At 45.0% G+C, this 19,265-nt stretch overlaps 1 protein-coding gene across 7 annotated transcripts in view; it reads left to right on the top strand.

The window, feature by feature from the left end:
* MEGF11 (multiple EGF like domains 11) overlaps positions 1 to 19,265 on the top strand; it is a 250,413-nt gene that overhangs the window by 148,672 nt on the left and 82,476 nt on the right. For all 7 annotated transcript variants that reach the window (XM_058033855.1, XM_058033851.1, XM_058033853.1 and 4 more), the window contains 3 exons: positions 7,856 to 8,102; positions 10,023 to 10,143; positions 15,119 to 15,255. In XM_058033855.1, the coding sequence (XP_057889838.1) occupies positions 7,856 to 8,102; positions 10,023 to 10,143; positions 15,119 to 15,255 (505 nt within the window). The remainder of the gene's footprint in view (positions 1 to 7,855; positions 8,103 to 10,022; positions 10,144 to 15,118; positions 15,256 to 19,265) is intronic.

Genomic DNA, 19,265 nt, shown 5'->3' with positions numbered 1-19,265 from the left:
CTCCAGGGTCAGAGGCCTCTCTGAGCAGCTCTGGTGCCACCACCCCTGAGCCCCTCCAACACAAACTTCTTGAAGGCTGCATCTCCTCCCTGTCCCTGTCCTGCAGTGTTTTAGGCATATCCAGTGTATTTCTACCCCTTCTTGCAGGCAAAACTGATTTTACTTTTGTGCAGAGGCATTACCAGAAAATTTCATTACCCAGTCAATGAAAACATCTAAAGTCCATTACAGATGTTGAGAGAGAATGTTTTACCCAGTTGGAAGACTGAATTTGGAAGTAAGTTACTTGCAGATATTATTATTACAAGCTTGTCCTAGACAATAATAATGAAGTATTGATGGAAGTTTTGCCAGAGCAAAGACTGCTGGGTTTCATACAGAGGAAAGATAGTATCTTCATTTAGTTTTATTAGACTCTTGATACTCTGCCCATGTATTTTTTAATTCACCACAGTAAAATTCTAATTAAAGAACAGACTTTGCCTCCCATTAATATGACACTAAAAAAAAAAAAAAACCCAACATTTTAAAGAATGCAGCATCTTCTCCACAAAAATTATAATGAGAAGACAAGCTGCCAGTGTTGTATAGAATGTTGTCGCTCCCTTATGAAGCGTTTCATGATTTTAAACTCCTTGTAAGATCCAGAGTGTCAGTAGAGTTAAAGGCTCATTAAACAGAGCAGTAATTTCTACAAAAAGAAATAGGAAATATTCTCAGGTTTTTTTAATGTTCTAATTTTCACTTCTTTTGAAGCGTCTGTCAAAATAACTCTTAGTAGAAATTCTGTAAGCGCCACACTTCAATATCTGTCAGGAGTAGAAGTTGTTCCTTCCTTTTTAGTGGTTCCAAAATATATTGAGTTCATTACAGGATTTGATGAGGCTGACATCCAAATACTTAACTTTTCTTTAACTTGGAGTGATTTTGTTTTCATTTATCCAAAAGACAAACCTCAGCTAGGTAACTGCTGTAAGCATTCTACAGAATACCAGAGGAATGTTCTTTAAACAAGAATTACTTTGGAAAGCAAATGTTTCCTCAGAGGATGCTAAATAAACTGCAGGGTCTCTAAAGTGCTGAGCCTGAGTTAGGTACCACATGTTAGAGAGTCAGTGACTAATGAGATCATCATCCAAGATTAAATCAGGGCCCAAATCAGCCACATGTTCTGTATCTGATTCAGAGCAGGAACTTCAGGGAGAATCAGCAAAATCTTTCTTGAAGGATGAAAATCTGTTCTCCTGTCCTTAAGAAAGGAAAAAAAATAAACCTAAACACAAAATGAGGTTGATTTCTTCCTGTGAGTAATAATTTATTCATTTTGGGAAAAATCAGCTGATGTTTCCTTCCCAACTTTCCATTTCTACCTGATGAAGACTGATCCATAAACTGGGAGGATGAGACTGATTGCCAGTCCTGCCAGCCTCAGATTAACCCCAGGGGTTTTCCTTTTGGGTGGGTACACAAATGCATATTTACATATGCAAAATACATTCTCTGGGCAGTCTTAGAGTGGTAAACACTGAGACTGGCATTCTCTTATTATAATTGTGTGAGCTGTGACTGAAAGTCTGGCTTTGGAGATAAAACGAATCCAGAACTGGAACCTTAAGGCTGCAAAGCTACAGGCTCAGAAGTCAGCAAGTGCCAGGGTACCCTGTGCTCACATAATTAAAGAAAATATCATAATTCATAGGCTCAAGTACTGAATTACTGCTGTCCTTCCAACCTTTAATCGGACATTTTATTTTTGTGACACCAGCTCCATAAGTCAAATGCCTTATTTACATGGGATGCTCCCTGTTTGCCTTGGGGAAGCAAATGAAGAGTAAGACAAATCTCTTCAAGAGTGTCATCAGGCTGATGTTCAGGTGCTTCATCAGCAGGGACAGAGCAAAGCCCTGACACGTGGGTGATGGACTGAGAGCACAGGGCTGGCACCCTCCCTGTGGGCCACTTACTGCACAGAGATTAAACAGCCAGTGGCCCGTGGCTGCTGCCTGGAAAGAGTGTAAGAGGAGCCTTGCTAAGGCCCTGAAGTCTTTAATTTCAGATTGCTTTTCATACAGTTGGAATCTTCGAGGAAGGCAGGTAATGAGTTATCCAGGGGTGGCACTGAGGAGCTGCAAATTGCAGTTTTTATAGGTTGATTGAGTACAGGTGAATTTTCACTGGGGGCAGCTGAGCACTCCCCTGGGGGTGGGACAGTGGGAGGTGTCCCAGCTGGTGAAATAATGGAATTAGAATGTCAGTCTCTAAGCATTTGGATGAACATTTTTGAAAATCTGGGTTATTTTGAGTGTTATTAACATGTGTTAGACATTCCAAGGGTGATCAGTCTTTTGAGACAGAGGTTTTTGGGTTGGAATCAAGCAGATCAGCAGGTGATGTGTCAGTGACCTGGCTCATGCCTTTAGCACTGTGTTGGTGTCACTTGAGGGGCTCAGCTCTGCTCAGAGCCAACATGAAGTGCTGGGAAGTGTCATTGTAGGGGAATTCCCTCTTCATGGACCTTGTTCCAAACCTATTGCTTGGCTTCTCTTTGCAAAGGTGTTGAGCTGTCCCAAAAGGAGTCATGTTTGTGCAGGGAGCAGACCCAGCTCAACACAGGGCTGTAATTCTCCTGCTGAATAAAGTGCAGGGGATAAAAACCTAACTGATTATTTTAAATCATCCTTCATTATATTCAGGTACATGTTTTACCTTTTGGTGTTTCTTTGCCTGCTTTGCATTAGCTGGGTCAACCATCTGATTCCAAAACTGAATTAGACAAAAAAACCCCACCCAGAGCTAAATCCACATTTCACCTCAATTTGTATGCATAGAATCATTTTACAACAGTACAGTTACATTAAGAGGAGAATCTAGTTCTAATTTCAAAGTAAATTCTAAAATAATCTCTCTTAAACCATGTCCTCTTAGATTTAATCAGTTAATTTTATTTCCTGTTTGCATTTTTAAGGGCTAGTATCTCATTTAAATATTACAAACTGAATTTGGAAATATTCCAGAATATTGATTATTGAATATGAGCATGTTCTGTGCTTTAGCAAATTTGTAGAAAGCTGCTTTAAAGTGTGGATTAATTGAAGTTCCCCATCAGCCCAATATGGTCTTGAGTCCTTGGGAAATCAGACACTGGGTTTTTCAGCTGTGCCTTTTTCAGGATGTTTGTGAACATCCCACTGACTTTGCAGACCTGCAATACAGAACTGGCCCTGGCTATAAAAGAGCCACAGGGAGGCTGATGCTGAGAGCAGAATAAACTCAGACCTTGAGGCCACAGGTGCTGGTGCTGCTGTGATAGAAGATTCTGTTTTCATGTGAATGGTGTGTGTGCAGTGATGGAAAAGCTCTGGAATTGCACTCTCTCATTGGGATAAGTCACTCCATAAATGTCACCCCTTCCGTGGGAGTCCTTTTATTCATCTGTTACCTTTTCAAACTCCTGTGTTTGCTTCATTGTGCCTGACTTGTGCTGCTGCATGGTGTGCTGGGTGTCCCTGCTGACCCAGAGCTCAGCAGTTCCCTCCTCATCCCTACAGGGAGGAGCAGCCCTTGGGGGGCACAGCAGCACCTCCCCTGTGTCCCCAGTGTCGATTTACCAGGACACAGCTGCCAACAGGATGCCATGCACAGCCACAGCAGGAACATTTCACTGCAGGAGTGGTTAATCCCTGGAACAGGCTCCCCAGGGAAGTGGTGCAGTCACCATCCCTGGAAGGGCTCAGAAACAAGCAGGTGTGGCGCTTCATGATGTGATTTAGTAGGCATGGGGGTGTTCAGTTGAAAGTTGGACTTGGTGATCTTGGAGGTCTTTTCCAACTTTAAGGATTTTAGGATTTGAGGATTCTGTTTGCAGAGCCTGCAGGAATTAGCCCTCACTTCAGGAAGGAATTGAGGTTTCAGTGTGGGAGTGGCAATAGAAGGAAAACCCTTGGTGCTGCTCTGAGCAGTCTCCTCTGAGGAGAGAATCCCTCTCCTGTCACAGCACCCTGTGCACACCGGTGTGATTGTGCTTGGGCACCCAGCTTCACCCCTCACAGAGCCACATTCATTTTTACTGGTGACAGCTCATCTCCAGCCACATTTCCAAAGGTGAAAAAGTGAGGAAGTTAGCACGTTTGCCAGGGAGTGTGGCACGTACCTGAAATATGGCAGCTCCCTTCAATGTAGCATCTCCCAGGGGAACAGGGGCTGCTTCAGCCTCATCCCTCACAGTATTGACATCCCCACATGCAGCTAAGGGGACCATTTGTACCTCCCTGACATCACCTCTCTCAGGTTGCTTTCCTTATTGATGGTCTGGTTAAAGTCTCTGTATCATTTTGACATTTTTAATGGCATCTGCATTTACAGCAGAGCGCTCATGTGAGCTTTAATCAGCTCTCTGTTCACACATTGTTGCTGTTATTATTTATCTCTATTACAGTAACTCACTGAGGCAATCAACAAGAACAGGATCAGACTGTGCTAGACTGGGGCTAAGGTTTAAAATGGTCTCACCTTGGCCATGGGAGACTTTGCTGATGATCCCAAAGCGCAGCAGGGTCTCATGGCTCTGCACCTGCTCTGCTCTCTGTCTCAGAACCTGGAGTCACTGTCACACACCAGCCAGGATTTGCTACCCTCATGTGTAGAGAAAAAATTCCTTTTGGTTGCTGAAGTCTTTTGTTTCTTCTGTTTTATAATTCTCTACCAGGAGCTACTGGATCCCAGTCCTGTAGCCAGTTACACACTCAATTACTCTCACACCTGAGCGAGCCTGCTGAGCTCAGTGGAGCTAATTGTATGAATAAGTACTTGGATTTCAGCTTATCATCCCTGTATCTACCTTGCTAAAGAAGAAGTGTCCACAGTGCAGATCTCAGAGTTATCATTATATCATTATATAAATATCACACCATGTTCCAATGAAATGACTCCACAGTCATAGGAGTCACTGCAATGTGGGACTCAGAGGAAAGGGGAATGAAAAGCAACTGCAACTGATAAACTTTGAGCAGCAAAGATCTTATTTTCATGTGAGGTTACTGCAGTGCAAAAAATCAGGTGAGGATGAAATTTCATTAACCAAATTTTACACTGACATATTGCTAACGAATTTCACTCAGTTCCCTTTGGTGAGATTGTGGGATAAAATTTGCTACAGGGAAGAAGCAAACATGACCAAATACTGCTGGTAAATAAGTGTTCAAAAAAAATGAGCTATGTTTGGTGCAGGCACTGTACAGTTGAAACAAGATGCTTGAACTAATGATGGGAAATGGTTTTCCCTTCCTACAAATGGTTTTCTTTTTCCTTCACTTCCTTTCAAAGTGAAAAACACAAACCCAGCAGACAAATCAGATGCTTGGAGCACCCACCTGAGACATGAAAGAGCAAGGATAGAATAATATCTTGTAATGAGTGTTATTTATTCATATTAGGGGAATTAATTGCAACTGGAGCTGTATCAGCTCAGAAGAAGCCACAGTCTGCAGTTGGGGCTCTGATGTGAGGTGTGGGAAGGCAGGAATCAATCCCCAGAGCACACAGGGTGCAGTTTGATCCCTGAACTCCTCTTTCCTGTGCTGAGGGACATCAGCTGTGCTTGTGTGGTTCAGGTTTGTGTCCTTTATGGAGGTGCAGAGCTGCATCTCTTGATGTTCAAGTTGTGCAGAAAACAAATCAGTGTTTCTGGAATGGAAATTGCTGGGGATCTCCAGCAGCTCCAGCAGCTTTGCTCCCTGCCCCAGAAGGCTCACACAGCCTTAGCAAGTGTCTATAGAAATAAAGATAGATCATCTCTTCCCACAGATTCTCAGTAATAATTTAAGTCTTATAAAGAGTAAGATTTTGTTTGCTTGGCTCCCAGTGGTGTTAGAGAGGAGCTCTCATCCCTGTATACAGCTGGGGGAAGTGAGGCAAAGCAATAAAGGATCCAGGATGAGGCACAAGTGGGATCATGCACAGGGGGCCATGGTGTGCTCTGCTCCCTGCAGGACATGCAACCTCTGCACTGCATCCCCCAACACCCTGCAGATCTTTTGGAGACCTTGGAATTGTCTTCTGGGGGTTTGTTTCTGCTTTTAACACTTGCTCAAGAAACAGGAATTTGTAAACTGGTAATCAGCAGTGCAAATTAACAAAGAGCTGTCTTCTTTTTCTGCTGAATATCCTCACACTGACCAATGAATATCCTCCTTCTCAAAATGAGGGATAATAAATAAAAATATTGCCAAAAATATTGGATAGAAGCAGTTTTTCAGTGTGGGTTTATAGCCAAGTACTGTAGAAGGAGAGGGCTATGTAATTTCTAGGACAAAAGCACCGGGCTTAAGTGAGCTTTACATTTACCTCACTAATCCTGGAAACAGATCCAGGGCTGAGAAGCAGCCTGTGTCACCTGGGATTAGTTTCCATGTTTGCAAATAAAAGAGTTTGTGAAGACAGCCCTGTTGCTGGGATTCCTCTCTCCTCTTCTGCCTGGCAGTGGGATTTACACCACTCACAGGAGGGCTGGTGGTGAAATTGAACCCAGCTCTGAGCACAGCCAGCTGTGCCTGAATAGCCATCAGTAACTGTGTCCTTCCCAGTAGCCTGTTCTGAATAGGAGGAGGATTTTCTTCATCCTTGCCACAGCTGTGGTGAAAGGCTGCTAAGTGGAGGGTAGAGCTGCTGAAGAAATCCTTGTTTTCCTGCAGACATTTGCTGAGGAAACCTTGACCTTGGGTGTCTGCTTGAGCTCTGTTCAGTGCACGCAGCTCAAAGAGGTGTTGTACAGGTGCTGTTTCAGGAGCAAATCAGGAGAAACTGTTCCTGTAGGGCTGACTTCCCTCTCCCATCCTCCACATGCTCTTCCAAAGAGAAGGGATCAGGCAGGATTGTCACATGAGGGTTCTCCCTGTGCCTTACTGCATTCCATAGGGAACCTCCTCTCCATGTCAGTGGCCAGAGGCTTTGGGGTCCTTCTGTGTTGCTGTTTTTAGCATAGGAATTACCTGATACATTCACTCCATAACTTCATCCCTGAGCCTGGGCAGCCTCAGGATGTCCTGTCTCCAGTGTTATTTTATTTCCTCCCATCTACTTAGTCCAGACAACAAAAGTAAATAAAAAAATAAATAAATCAGAGAACAACACCAAGGAGAAAGCTTTCTTTAGATTATCTTGTATGTTATCTTATGGGAACATAACAAAGAAACAATATTTGATGACATTATTAAATCGACAGCATTTGCTTGGCAGCACCACCTGCCCTTAAGTGCAGTGCAGGCAGGATGGGACCCTCTGCATCTAATTCCACTATAAATTCATTCCTTCCAGCAATCTAAGAGCACTAAGAAACAGGATATTAAAAGATTTCAGGCCTGATCCAATAAGGTGTTAAACAAGTCCTCAACTTTAGGTATAACAGTGGTGCCATTGTGTCCTTGCACCCTAAAGCTGGGTCTGGGTGGGGATGCTGAAGCTGGGTCTGAGGGGAGATGCTGGACCTGGGTCTGGGTGGGGATGCTGAAGCTGGGTCTGGGTGGGGGTGCTGAACCTGGGTCTGAGGGGAGATGCTGGACCTGGGTCTGAGGGGAGATGCTGGACCTGGGTCTGAGGGGAGATGCTGGACCTGGGTCTGAGGGGAGATGCTGGACCTGGGTCTGGGTGGGGATGCTGAACCTGGGTTTGGGGGAGGATGCTGAAGCTGGGTCTGGGTGGGGATGCTGAAGCTGGGGCGGGGCAGGCAGATGTTAAAGCCGGGTCAGGGGGGCAGTTTGGGAGCGGGGGTTCCTTTGGGAGGCTCTGGCCGAGGTGCACACGGGGCTGTGGGGTGAGGCAGCCCCGTGTGCCCCATGGGTAACTCGGTGTGCGTTCGCAGGCTGTGACAGCGAGCACTGGGGGCCCCACTGCAGCAACCGCTGCCAGTGCCAGAACGAAGCGCTCTGCAACCCCATCACGGGCGCCTGCGTGTGCGCCGACGGCTTCCGCGGCTGGCGCTGCGAGGAGCTCTGCGAGCCGGGCACCTACGGCAAGGGCTGCCTCTTCCAGTGCCAGTGCCACCACGGCGCCACCTGCGACCACCAGACCGGAGAGTGCCACTGCACGCCCGGGTACACCGGAGTGTTGTAAGTGCGGCAGGAGCGCTGGGACTGCCTGCGACTGGTTGGGGTCGGACGCGTTTAACGCGAGGAGTAACTGGCTGAGTTTACACCCTGTTATTCATCGGCCTTTGGAGAAACCAGGGAATGGGATTTCAGAGAGAATGGATAAAGGAAACCTCTGTTCTTGCTGCTGGTTATACCTGTGTCCCTGAAGGCATCCTTCAAGAGACCTGGAGAGGGACTTAGGACAAGGGTGTGTAGTGATAGAACAAAGGGTGATGGCTTTAAATGGGGACAAATGGGATATTGGAAAGGAACTGTGCCCTGTGAGGGTGGGCAGGCCCTGGCACAGATTGCCCGGAGAAGCTGTGGCTGCCCTGGAAGTGTCCAAGGCCAGGTTGGATGGGGCTTGGAGCACACTGGGATAGTGGAAGTTGTTCTGCCCATGACAGGGAGTTGGATCTGGCTTCAATATCTCTTCCAACCCAAACCATCCTGGAGTTCTATGATTCCATGCTATTAAAATAAAATATAGTGCTAAAATAAGCTTTAAAATAATTTATATGTTCCAACTTGTGCAACAACTCTACCTGTTCCTAATTTCAGAATGTCAATACAATCCAAATTATGGTGGAGTTTTGATAAGCAGTTGGACTCTCTCCTCATTAGCAGTCCAGTGCAGCATCAAATGGGACTTTTCCATCCCCAATTTATTTGACTTTCAATCTAACTGAGAAAGCATTGCTGTTAACTATATCAGCTTAGTATCTAGGGGGTAAATTTTAAGCGCAGAGAGCAGGGATTTAGCGGTGTGACTCCTATTAACTTTAACGAGAATCATGTAGCTAAATCCCCATCCACCACACGGAAAGTTTACCAGTAGGATTCACAAAATCTGCATATTAATTTTAGGACAGCAAGCAATAGTTTCTTATTTAAAATTGCCCACAGTGTAACATCAGTTCTCATTAGAGATCTTTCAGTAGCTTCAGAAGTAATTATGTTTTTCAGAATTATTTAAGGGGAAAAGAGAATTTAGTCACTGAATGTGGTAGGAGATCTATTGTAGGTGAGTTAATACTTTTGCAGTCTATTATTATTTGTTGACCTGCATGAAGGGGAAGGAAAAAAATAAGGGCAGAGTTAACCCTCATAAATAAGTGATAGACCTTGTGAATATTTTATTTAGTACCTGATTTCCTCCTAGACTTGTGACCTCAGTCGTGGAAGCACTCACTGCTAAGGACTCCACTTACTCTTGGGAGTGCTCCCCTTGACATCAGGGGTCAGTTCTCAGCAGGGCCAGCCCCTGGTGTTGTAGGAACATCCTCATGAGAGGACAGTCAGCTGGGGGACAACATCCTGTGGTTTCAGAGCCTCAGTGCTGAAAGCTCTGCAGTGCAGATGTAGGAGACCCTGGGTTTTGCAGGGATTACCCCCACATTGCCCCCCACGAGTACTGAGAGAGACTCAATGAACTTAAATAGCCTTTAAATGATGTTGAGTCCTTGCCAGTCCATTATACACTGCAAAAGTTAACATTCAGTAGTGACTGGAGGAATTTCAAGCATTTTAATCCCATCCTTTTATTCTGTTTGCAGCTTCTTTTATTGCCATGTCATATAATTCACATTGAAGGCTTCATCCTGCAACTCCTATTTTCCTGGGCTGTTTTAATGGTTATGGGTTGTCCTGTGGAGATGGGTGGGATTTGGTGCATGCAGAAAGGTTACACACATGCATCAGCCTTACCGGGCTGGATCCGTGGCACATAAACAACCCCACAGAAACAAAAGGAATCTCAGCTAATTGGCACTGCCAGCTGAGCCTTACTGAGGGTTCATCATTTGCATGAGCACTCCCATGATGACCTGTGTTTGTGTTTTGCTCATTTGCTGTTCCCTGCACGCTCTCTAAGCTCTGTTTTCTGCTCTCTCCCCAAAGCTGCGAGGAGCGCTGTCCCCCCGGCAGCCACGGCGCGCAGTGCGAGCTGCGCTGCCCCTGCCAGAACGGGGGCGTTTGTCACCACATCACTGGGGAGTGCTCCTGTCCTGCTGGATGGATGGTGGGTACTGCTGCTCCTCACCAGGGCCTGCAGCTGGGTGTTCATTGTTCGTGGCTCAGCTGATGGGTGCCAGCCATGCTCTGACAGTTCCCAAACTGGAACCACATTTGCTGGCTGTGCACAGCACCTGCACAGACAAGCCACCGCTTTGGGAGCTGCCACCTTCCCTGGAAGTGTCCAAAAACATGTGGGTGTGGCACCTGGGGACAGGGGTTAATGGTGGGCTTGGCAGTGCAGGGGGAGTGGTTTGACTTGGTCATCTTGGGGGACTTTTCCAGCCTCGGTGGTTCTGTGATTCTCTGACTGGTAGGTGCCATCACAGAGTTTAAAAACAACAGCATGCCACAAGACAAGAGAGCTGTCTGTGAGTTCCAGTTCCTTGGAATATTCCTGGCAGCCTTAGACAGTGCCCTCACACAGACAGAAAGCTCAAAGGCCAGCTCAGCACTGTCAGAGGCACAAAATGCCCTGTTCCCCTTCAGGGGAGAGGGGGAAGCCAGGGGAATCCGAGGCTCAGGCAGGAGCAGAGCTGAGCCAGGGCACAGTTCAGGGTCCTGTCCTTGCCCAGGCACCACTGCCATTGATTGCCAGAGATTTGCTTGTGTCAGGGCTTGCACTGCCGAGAGACAGCTGCCCTGACCTTTAATCCTTTGTGTCAGGAAAGCAATGCCAAGCATTTTCAAAGTCCTCAACTTTATCAATAATGTAATAATGAACTCTCTTGGGGCATGCCAAGTCTCACAGGCCTTCATCCCATTTAGCTGTACTAAACTTCCTGGCATTTTTCCTGTATCTGACAATTAGTCTCTTGGCAAAGTTGCTGGATTTTAAAGCATGCAAGTACTCTGAATTTTTTTTTTTTTTACATGGAAGGCCCTGCAGATCATCACACAACTATGAATTCTGATGGGGACCCTCTACCTGTTCAAATATACAAAAGCTGAGAGAGATTTATGTTCCTTTCCATTTATACATCAACTGCTTTGAGTTCAAAAGCACCAGCTATGAGATGCTGCTGTACATCAGCAGCAATGTTCTGTAGGAGAACATTGCTGTCCTTAATTTTTGGTGGAAAATATCCCTAACTAGAGAGCTGGAATCTCTCTAACACCACCCATCAAGGCAAGGGTGGTGATGAGGTTATTCCATTTCAAATGACAAAGGCAAAACTTGTCAGAAGTATGAACATGGCCCCTTGCCCTCACCTGGCAACCAGTGCTGGCAAAGAAAAGATTCTTTCCTTGAGTGCTGGAGCATTAGGAAAACAATTCCCATATTTCTGAGGGCCTATCAGTCCATTCTGGCACTACCCCCCTAAGAAATGATCAATAAAGTGATTCACATAAAAATATTACTTTTTCATCTCTTCTCCTGCATGCCAAGATTTCTCAGGATCTAAGGTGTTTTGCTGTATTCTCTCTTACTTGTATTTTTTCAGGAGTTTTCTCCTCTTTTTCAAAATTAAAACATCACTAAACAAATAGGAATAGCAGAATAGAACAGGAATTTTTAGATGTCTTTTAGGATGCAGCACAGACCCTAAGAAGAACCAGAGCACTGCACAGCAGCTGTGGTTGTATTCTGGCCCAGTCCTGCCCAATTCCTTACAGCCTGGAGTTCTTTTATGCATTTCTAGGAGGCCAGAGAGACTTTTCTGAAAACTGTGTTGTTGGCTGCTCTGTCCCTGGAGGAACCCTAGAGTTAACAATTGATGTTTGAAACAAGCATAACTGAAAATGGAAGAGAAAGATCAAGTATTCTACAGAATGAAACTGAAATTATAAGTAAAAGCACTCAGCTTGTAAATGTTGAGATTTTAAGTATAAAGGGTCTCTCCAGGGTTTTAATGAAAAGCTGGTAATTCAGTGTACAGAGAGGGATAACAAGTGTGTTTTCATGCTATATTTTTAACTCTTGGTGGTTGGAAGGGTTTGGGAAGTGAGACATGAGGGGGCTGTAAAGGAGCAGGCGAGATGGGATTGCTAGACAGCATTCATTTTATTTCACACCACGGGTTTCTGTGACACCAGGAATTTTACTTGCTGATTTTGAGGCTTGAGACTGCACATATATATTGAATATACCATCATTTTGGAAGGAGAGAATTCTCCCTAGATTTATACAAGTGCAAATCCACTTGGACTTTATTGCTGCTGGATGAGCTGCAACTTTTATCCTTTCCTAGGTTGGCTTATTAACAGGAGCTCAGCTCCCTTGGGGTTTGGTGGGATGGGGAAGGGAAGGCATTGACTTAAAAAGGAAGAAGTTCTGGGGTTCTGAGGTTCTTCCTTCTTCAAAGCCTGGTTCTTTTATGACTTGTAATTTCTTTCCTCCCACCAGTGCTCCCAGCAGCAGGAGTTCCTTGGATGGTGTCCTGTGGGACTGTACAGCCCCATGGGTTCCTCACCAGCAGGATGGTGGCCAGCAGCCTCTATTGTTGAACAGTCAACAGAATGTGGCTTCCAGCATCCCACAATGTTGGGCTTGTTCCACTTCTGTGCCTTTGTGGCTGTGGAGTTTAGTGGGTGGCTGCTTTAGGGCCTCATTAACAATTTACAGGTTTAATTCTATACATCTTTCTCATTTGCAATATTAAATTCTCCAAGCGCTCTCAGGAAGGGGGGAGAGAAGTTAATTTAGCACTTACAACGCTTCTGAGAAGCCCTTTTGAAGGACTAGATCTCTGTGCTCAGGAAAGCAGCAATATTTCCTGATGTGACAGAACATTTGTCACTGGCAGCTCCCCCTGTTTGGCCCCAGACCCCCTTCCCAAGACATGGTGGGGCTGTGGTAATACAGCACATTCTGCTCATCACTTCTCTCCTATTGATTCTGGCCACTGTGAAGCATCATTTGTATTTTTGTCTATTTTTCTTTCTGTTGTGGATTTTAAATGTGGGGGTGTCTAAGAAAATGGAGAAGGAAAAAAAATCTTTTCTGTCCTACAAAATACAGGAAACAATGTCAAAAGCAGAAGCTGATGAGATCAGGGCCTTAAAAAAGGTGCTGATGGGGTGAACTTTGCTGATTAGACGTATAAGCAGCAGGAAATGTTGGTCTGACATTTGATCCTCTAGAGAGGGATGTTTTGAATTCCCTTAGTACATATTAATGCAGAAAGTACAGCTAAAGATTCTCTTGGCTCCAGGGGGATGCATCCCAGAGTATTGCTTTCTCATCATTTGTTGATAGAAATCCTGTTCCTTTTGAGACATGAAGGGAGAAAGTATTTATTATCAAGATAAATGGACACTTAGGTTTTCAGATATATAGTGTTGTGTATTACTCAAGTTCAGAGACACCAGTTTTTAACTCTGTAATCTGAAAGTTCTTGAACTGAGGCCAACCTGTCTGTTTTACAGCCAAGGAGCCACATAGCCCTGCTTGGGAAAGGCTCAAAGTATCTGTTTTATGGTGACATTGAAGAGCAGCCTCTTCACTTTGGGGCGGTTGATGCAGCTAAACTTCCCAAGCCCCAGGGAGTGAAAGCAGCCATTATATTCCTGGTTTATATTTTGAATAAGTTGTGTCTGATAAAACCCAGAGGCCCCAGGGCTTGCTTAGGGAAACAGAGAAATTAAACCCAAATAATCCTGTGGCCAGACACTTTCTGTCTCACACTGGGCACTGTGGTGGCACTGGCAGCAGCACCACTTGCTGCAGATGCCAAACATTTTCCATTATAGGACCACAACTTCAGATCCCAGCACTGCCAGGCTTGTTTTGGCTGAAGTTCCTCAGTTGGATGCCAGCCTCAGGCTTTATATTTGCTCACAGGGAGAAAAACATTCATACAACTTCTAAGAAAGTCTGGGGAAATCCTTGTAAGGCCTTGATACTTGGCAGAGACATTATGGGATACCTGGGGGGAAGCCACCTGAGACTGGCAGGTAAATTTTCCAAAGACATGGCCCCACACAAGGGAGAGCATTCCCTGCCCTGGGGCTGAGCAGCTGGAGCAGGGATTACCTGGGAGCTGCTTTGCTTGTGAGCAGTGCCAGGGGCACAGCAGGGACAGTCTGGCTTTGCTGCACTCCCAGGGCTGGGTAAGCAGGGAGGGAAAGGAGGAAACATCTCAGAGATGAGCATTTGGGTCTGGGTGGAGGAGAGGATTGAAAGGACGGATTTGGGATAGACTGGAACAAAGAGGCAGGAAAGCAGGGGACTGGGAGCATAAAATGGAATGTGGAGTTGAGGCAGGCCAGGGACTGAGATGTGGCTCCAGGGTTGGGGATAAGGAGCTGGGAGGATGCTGGATGCTGCATCCTGTCACTGTTTAGGGATTAGGTAGATATTCCACTGCAGAATTCCTGTGGCTTTCCCAAAGCTCTGGCACCTCCATTCTGTGTTGCTTTGAGAGATGGATGTGGCTGGAGAGAGCAGAGGGAGCAGAGTGAAGGGTGTGAAGGGCAATAGGGGAATCTGCAGCCTCCAGTTGGGTTGGATGAATGAGACTGGCTGAACAGGAGGGATCATCACAGACCATCAAAACCAGCACAGCTACACCTTCCCAGTGCAACCTTCCCAACAATCCCCTCCTTCCCAAACCTTCCAACAATCCCTTCCTTCCCAAACCTTCTCTGTGCAGCTTTTCAGACTCTCTGCTTCACAAAAACCCCAGGAGCACAGAGCAGCTTTGTAGACTTCTCTGGTTGCCTTCAACTTCTCCCCCATCTTGGTGTGGCTGTTCAAGGGGCAGTGCAAGCCCAGCTGCAGTTTGTGGGGGAGATCCAAGGAAGAGAATTATCCCTGAATGTGCAGTGGTGAGAAAAATCCCTTCTGGAGTCAGGCCAGGCAGGCATTTACTGTGGTAGCAGAGTTTTCAGACTGTCGTTAGCACATCTTATGCAGATAAAATATTGCTGCTACACTTACATCTAGTTTTAGCAAGGACAATAAAATTCCAAGCTGCATCAAGAAATTTATTGCATTATGAATGTTGACTGAAATATTGCTCTTTCTACAACCTTACCAGGGGCTGGTGTGTGCACAGCCTTGTCCTCCTGGAACCTTTGGAATTAACTGCAGCCAGGACTGTCCATGCCACAACGGAGGGCACTGTGACCCCGTGACAGGAAAATGCCTGTGCACAGCTGGCTATATAGGAGACAGGTAAAAATCAACCCCCAAAGCCTTTCATTTTAACCATGGACTGTCAATATTTATATCCCTTCTAGGACAATCTTCCTCCCTGAAAAATGGTGTTATGTTTCTATTGCTCCAATTAGGTTCATCCTTCTGAAGCACTTCAAGCAATATAAATGTGGCAATGTTATTACTTTTTATTGGCAATGCTCTCCATTTACAGGGGTTTTTAATATAACTTTTAAAATTTAATGGATTAAATTTAATTTAGATATTTACAGTGATAAATTTAATAGAGAGCATTACATGTTTACAAGATATGTAAATGAAGTATCTTTATACAAATTAATATCCTCAAGAGTAAGCAATGCTGCAGTTTAATGTCTCCTTCATTCTTCTGTGCTACTGTAGCACTGATCCATCTCAGCCACCAGCAAAAGGTGATAAATCCTCAAAATTTATAAACGAGAGCCTTCACCCATGAATCGATCAGAGCAGATGATAATATTGTTTTACCAAGGTGTCATGGATTCAGCAAAATGACTGCACAGCAAAGTCAATGAGGGATTGCAGCATGTGCTGGCTTAGCTTGCAGCGAATCCTGGCTAACAAAGGTTGGGAAGTGCAGTTAAAGCAGCTCTCAGGAGCACTTTGCACAGGACCTGTGGCACCAGGGTTTGCAGAGATGCACAGCTCACCTGTGGATGTTGTTCTAAAGCACTTTCTCCTCTATATTCCCTTTTTTATTAGCTCTATACTGACATATGCTACAGTTATATTTTTATGCAATGAAGCTCAGTGGAGTTTCTCATCTCTGCCCTCACTGAATAATCAGCAGGTTGTTGGAGCACAAACATCCAACCCTCAGCACTATGGGAGGGTCAGAAGGCTGCTCCTTCCCATTACACATGGAGCTTCCCTGTTCCCACTTTATGGACAGTTATAATTGGAGGGGGCTCTGGAGTTTATGTCAGGATTTGCATGGGGTTGAATATGGAGGAAATACTAATTATTTCCAAGTAATTTAGAGGAGAAACATCAGTGTGCCTCTGTTCCCCATTCTCCATCTGGAGACTGTTTCCATACATGTGGTACCATATCATTCCTGTTTCTCTTTCTCTCTTTGTGGAGACTTTTCCACGGAAGGAGGCAGCTGTGCAGCCTGGGCCTTTATAGTGGGGACCACACTTGAGTCCCGAGCTGCTCCCAGTGCTGGCCATGCTGGGGGAGGCTCACAGAGCCTCTCTTGCTCTCCTCATTTGGTTCTTGCCCACCCTGATGGATTGCTGGCTGTGCATGGATCAATGCAATCAAGTTGGAGCTGTTGGGAGCTCCCAGCCAGCAGCCTGCATCCTGTTGATGAGGAAAGGACATGGGAAGAGGATTTTACTGCTGATTGCCCTCGGAGAGGGGCTGGAGGAGGCAGCTCAGGGAGAGACTGGGCAGAGGAGACATGGCAGGAGCTAACAGGGGCTCTCCTTGAGCAAAGGGAGTGTGGACTCATGAGTCCCATGAGACTCCTGAGGTCTGTACTTGGAGAAAAGGGAGAGAGATTCAGACTCTAAAGAGAGACGTAACTTGGGAAGAGAGGCAGTAAAAAAACTAAGGCAGAATCAGTTGGGAGAAATGGAAAAGATGTGAGGGAAGGTCACATTCTGGACCTGCATGCCAGCAAAACCCTTGGGAATGGCTCACCTTCCCTATCCCAGAGCAGGGAAGTAAAAGACTGAGAGGAAAGGCAGAGGAACAGAAATGCAGGTGTGCGAAAGGATGAATGAGAACAGGATTGAAAAGGTAAACAGGCAGTTAGGAAAGCTCTGCTGCAGCAGGGTAAAATTGGATTAGCCTAGAGATTCCCACCTTTCCAATGGGTTCCTAGAAAATCAGAACATGCTCATCTCTGAGCCTTTATTCCCCCTTCCATAAGGGAGGGGAAACCTCAAGTCTGTTGTATCCAGCTGCTGTTCTGCTGCTCCTTGGGCTGGGCAGCCCTGGTTTGTGCTGGCTGTACTGGTTTGTTCTGAGCACACACCTGCCTCACCTGCCTGGGGGCCCACTGAGTTCAGTGAGGGACAAGGTCCTTAAAGAGTCTGAGTGGCTTTCCTTGGTTTTGTGTTCACACCACAGGGACAATGGGACAGACCAGGCAGCTCCAGCTTAGCTCAGTCTTTTACCCTCTGCATCTCCTGCAGCTGTTGCAGTGTCACAGCAAAAAGGAGAGCAGGAAAATCTGCTACACAACAAAACACTGCCTGCTTTAACATTTTACAAGGCATTGAAAAAAATCTCAATAATGACAGATACTGTGAATAACAGCAATAAAGACATAAATACATTTTACCTACTATCATCTTAAAATTGTCAATAAGTACTATATAATGCTCCAGTTCATCATCATGTGCAGAAGATAATAACACAGAGTTAGATAAATATCTGTGGAGATGAAATGGTCATAAAGGTCTGTGTGAGTGTAATTGCCACACTTTTGTTCCCTACCTGTTTTCCAAGGGTGGCACTGCACTAAATCTCTAGGAAATTGGCAGCACTGTTAATAACTGCAGGATGCTTTGTATTCACTGAAATGACTGGATCTGTCATAGAAATGTGTGTTTTACAAACTGGAAAGGAATAATAGCAGAGGCACAGTTAGAAGCTGAGAATGGAGTGTTTCAGAATTGAGTGGCTCACAGGAAAAGTGAACATGCTGCTTTAGCTTTGTTTTCCATATTGCCCTTAAATCGAAAGATTGAATCTTAACAGAATAAATCTCACATTTATTAGAACTATATGGGCAGATTTACTCTCCTGTTGTCGTGTTTGTACTTGTATCTCTTATCTCCAGGTTAGTGCATTTTGGCTTTTCATATTTGTCTGTGCTACAGAAACGTGATCATTGTTCCAAAACAAAGAGGACAGCCCAAAATACTTCGCAGCATTATTCCTTAAAAAAATAAAATTGTGGGGAAAAATGTAGGAGCATGTACTAAGTTCATCTGTTAAGCATGCTGTCTTCTGTTTAATATTTTGTGAAATTGCTTCCATTAATTCTACAGGTGACAGCCATATTATCCTATCCCAACCCAAATAATTATGGTACATATTAAAGTTCAGTGGATATTATAATACGAATCTCCCCAGATAGGCAGAAAGCAATGTAAATTAAACAAGAAACATAACTAGGGCTTAGCAGCTCATTTTGTAATTTAATTGAACAATGTATCTGGTTGTTAATGGTGCTATGGACGCATTAGATTGATATGTTGCAAAGGAAAGATGTTTAAGTAGAAAGCTAATTCCTGCTGTGATTATTCTCATGTTCCAGAGGAGTCATTATTAGTATTCTTTGTATAAAATTCATTAGCGGTAGCTGCTTGATCTCCAAATAAATAAGTTGGTTAAATTGTTAGTAGAAAAAGGCTAATTATGTAAATGGATTAGGTCGTCAATATTTCATTTCCAGATGCTTTTCTCCCTGCTAGGTAATGCTTCATCTTCTATAAATATAGAATGATACAGTGCATTATTGACTAAGAATTCACCCCGTGGAGCTCAGAGCTCTCCTGCTCACTCAGGGTCTGTGCAGCAGTGGGGACATGAGGAGCTTCATTGTTCCTCCTTGCATTTCATTTGCTGGGAGTGCTCCAGCCCCACTGTTCCCATTCTTTGCTGGCTCTTTCCTTTGCAGCTGAACCCCCTGAGAGCAGCAGGCTCTCTCTCTCTCTCTCTCTGGTGCCTCTCCAGACTCTTTCCCTCTTTGTCCCAGACTCCTCTCACTTAGGGTCTCGTATGAACTCCTCAACTCAGATTTGCAACCAGCAGCTGCGTCGGTGCCTGCTGGAATTAAATCACCAGCCGGGCCCTTTGCTGTGTTCATTTATTTTTAGTAAAACGTGATAATCTGAAGCTGCAAAAGTAATGCCCTTCTTATATACTGCCTGTGTTCATTGCAGTTTTGCCTGGCTTGCATCACACATTAATCTTTTATTACTGATCATTATATTAACTCTCACCTGCCAGCTGTGAAATGACCTGCAGAA

Source organism: Melospiza georgiana, chromosome 13 (assembly GCF_028018845.1).
Source record: "Melospiza georgiana isolate bMelGeo1 chromosome 13, bMelGeo1.pri, whole genome shotgun sequence".
In the NCBI taxonomy this organism is placed as follows: Eukaryota; Metazoa; Chordata; class Aves; order Passeriformes; family Passerellidae; genus Melospiza; species Melospiza georgiana.
The sequence above is the reverse complement of the archived record's forward strand: the minus strand, read 5'-3'. Positions and strand labels throughout refer to the sequence as shown.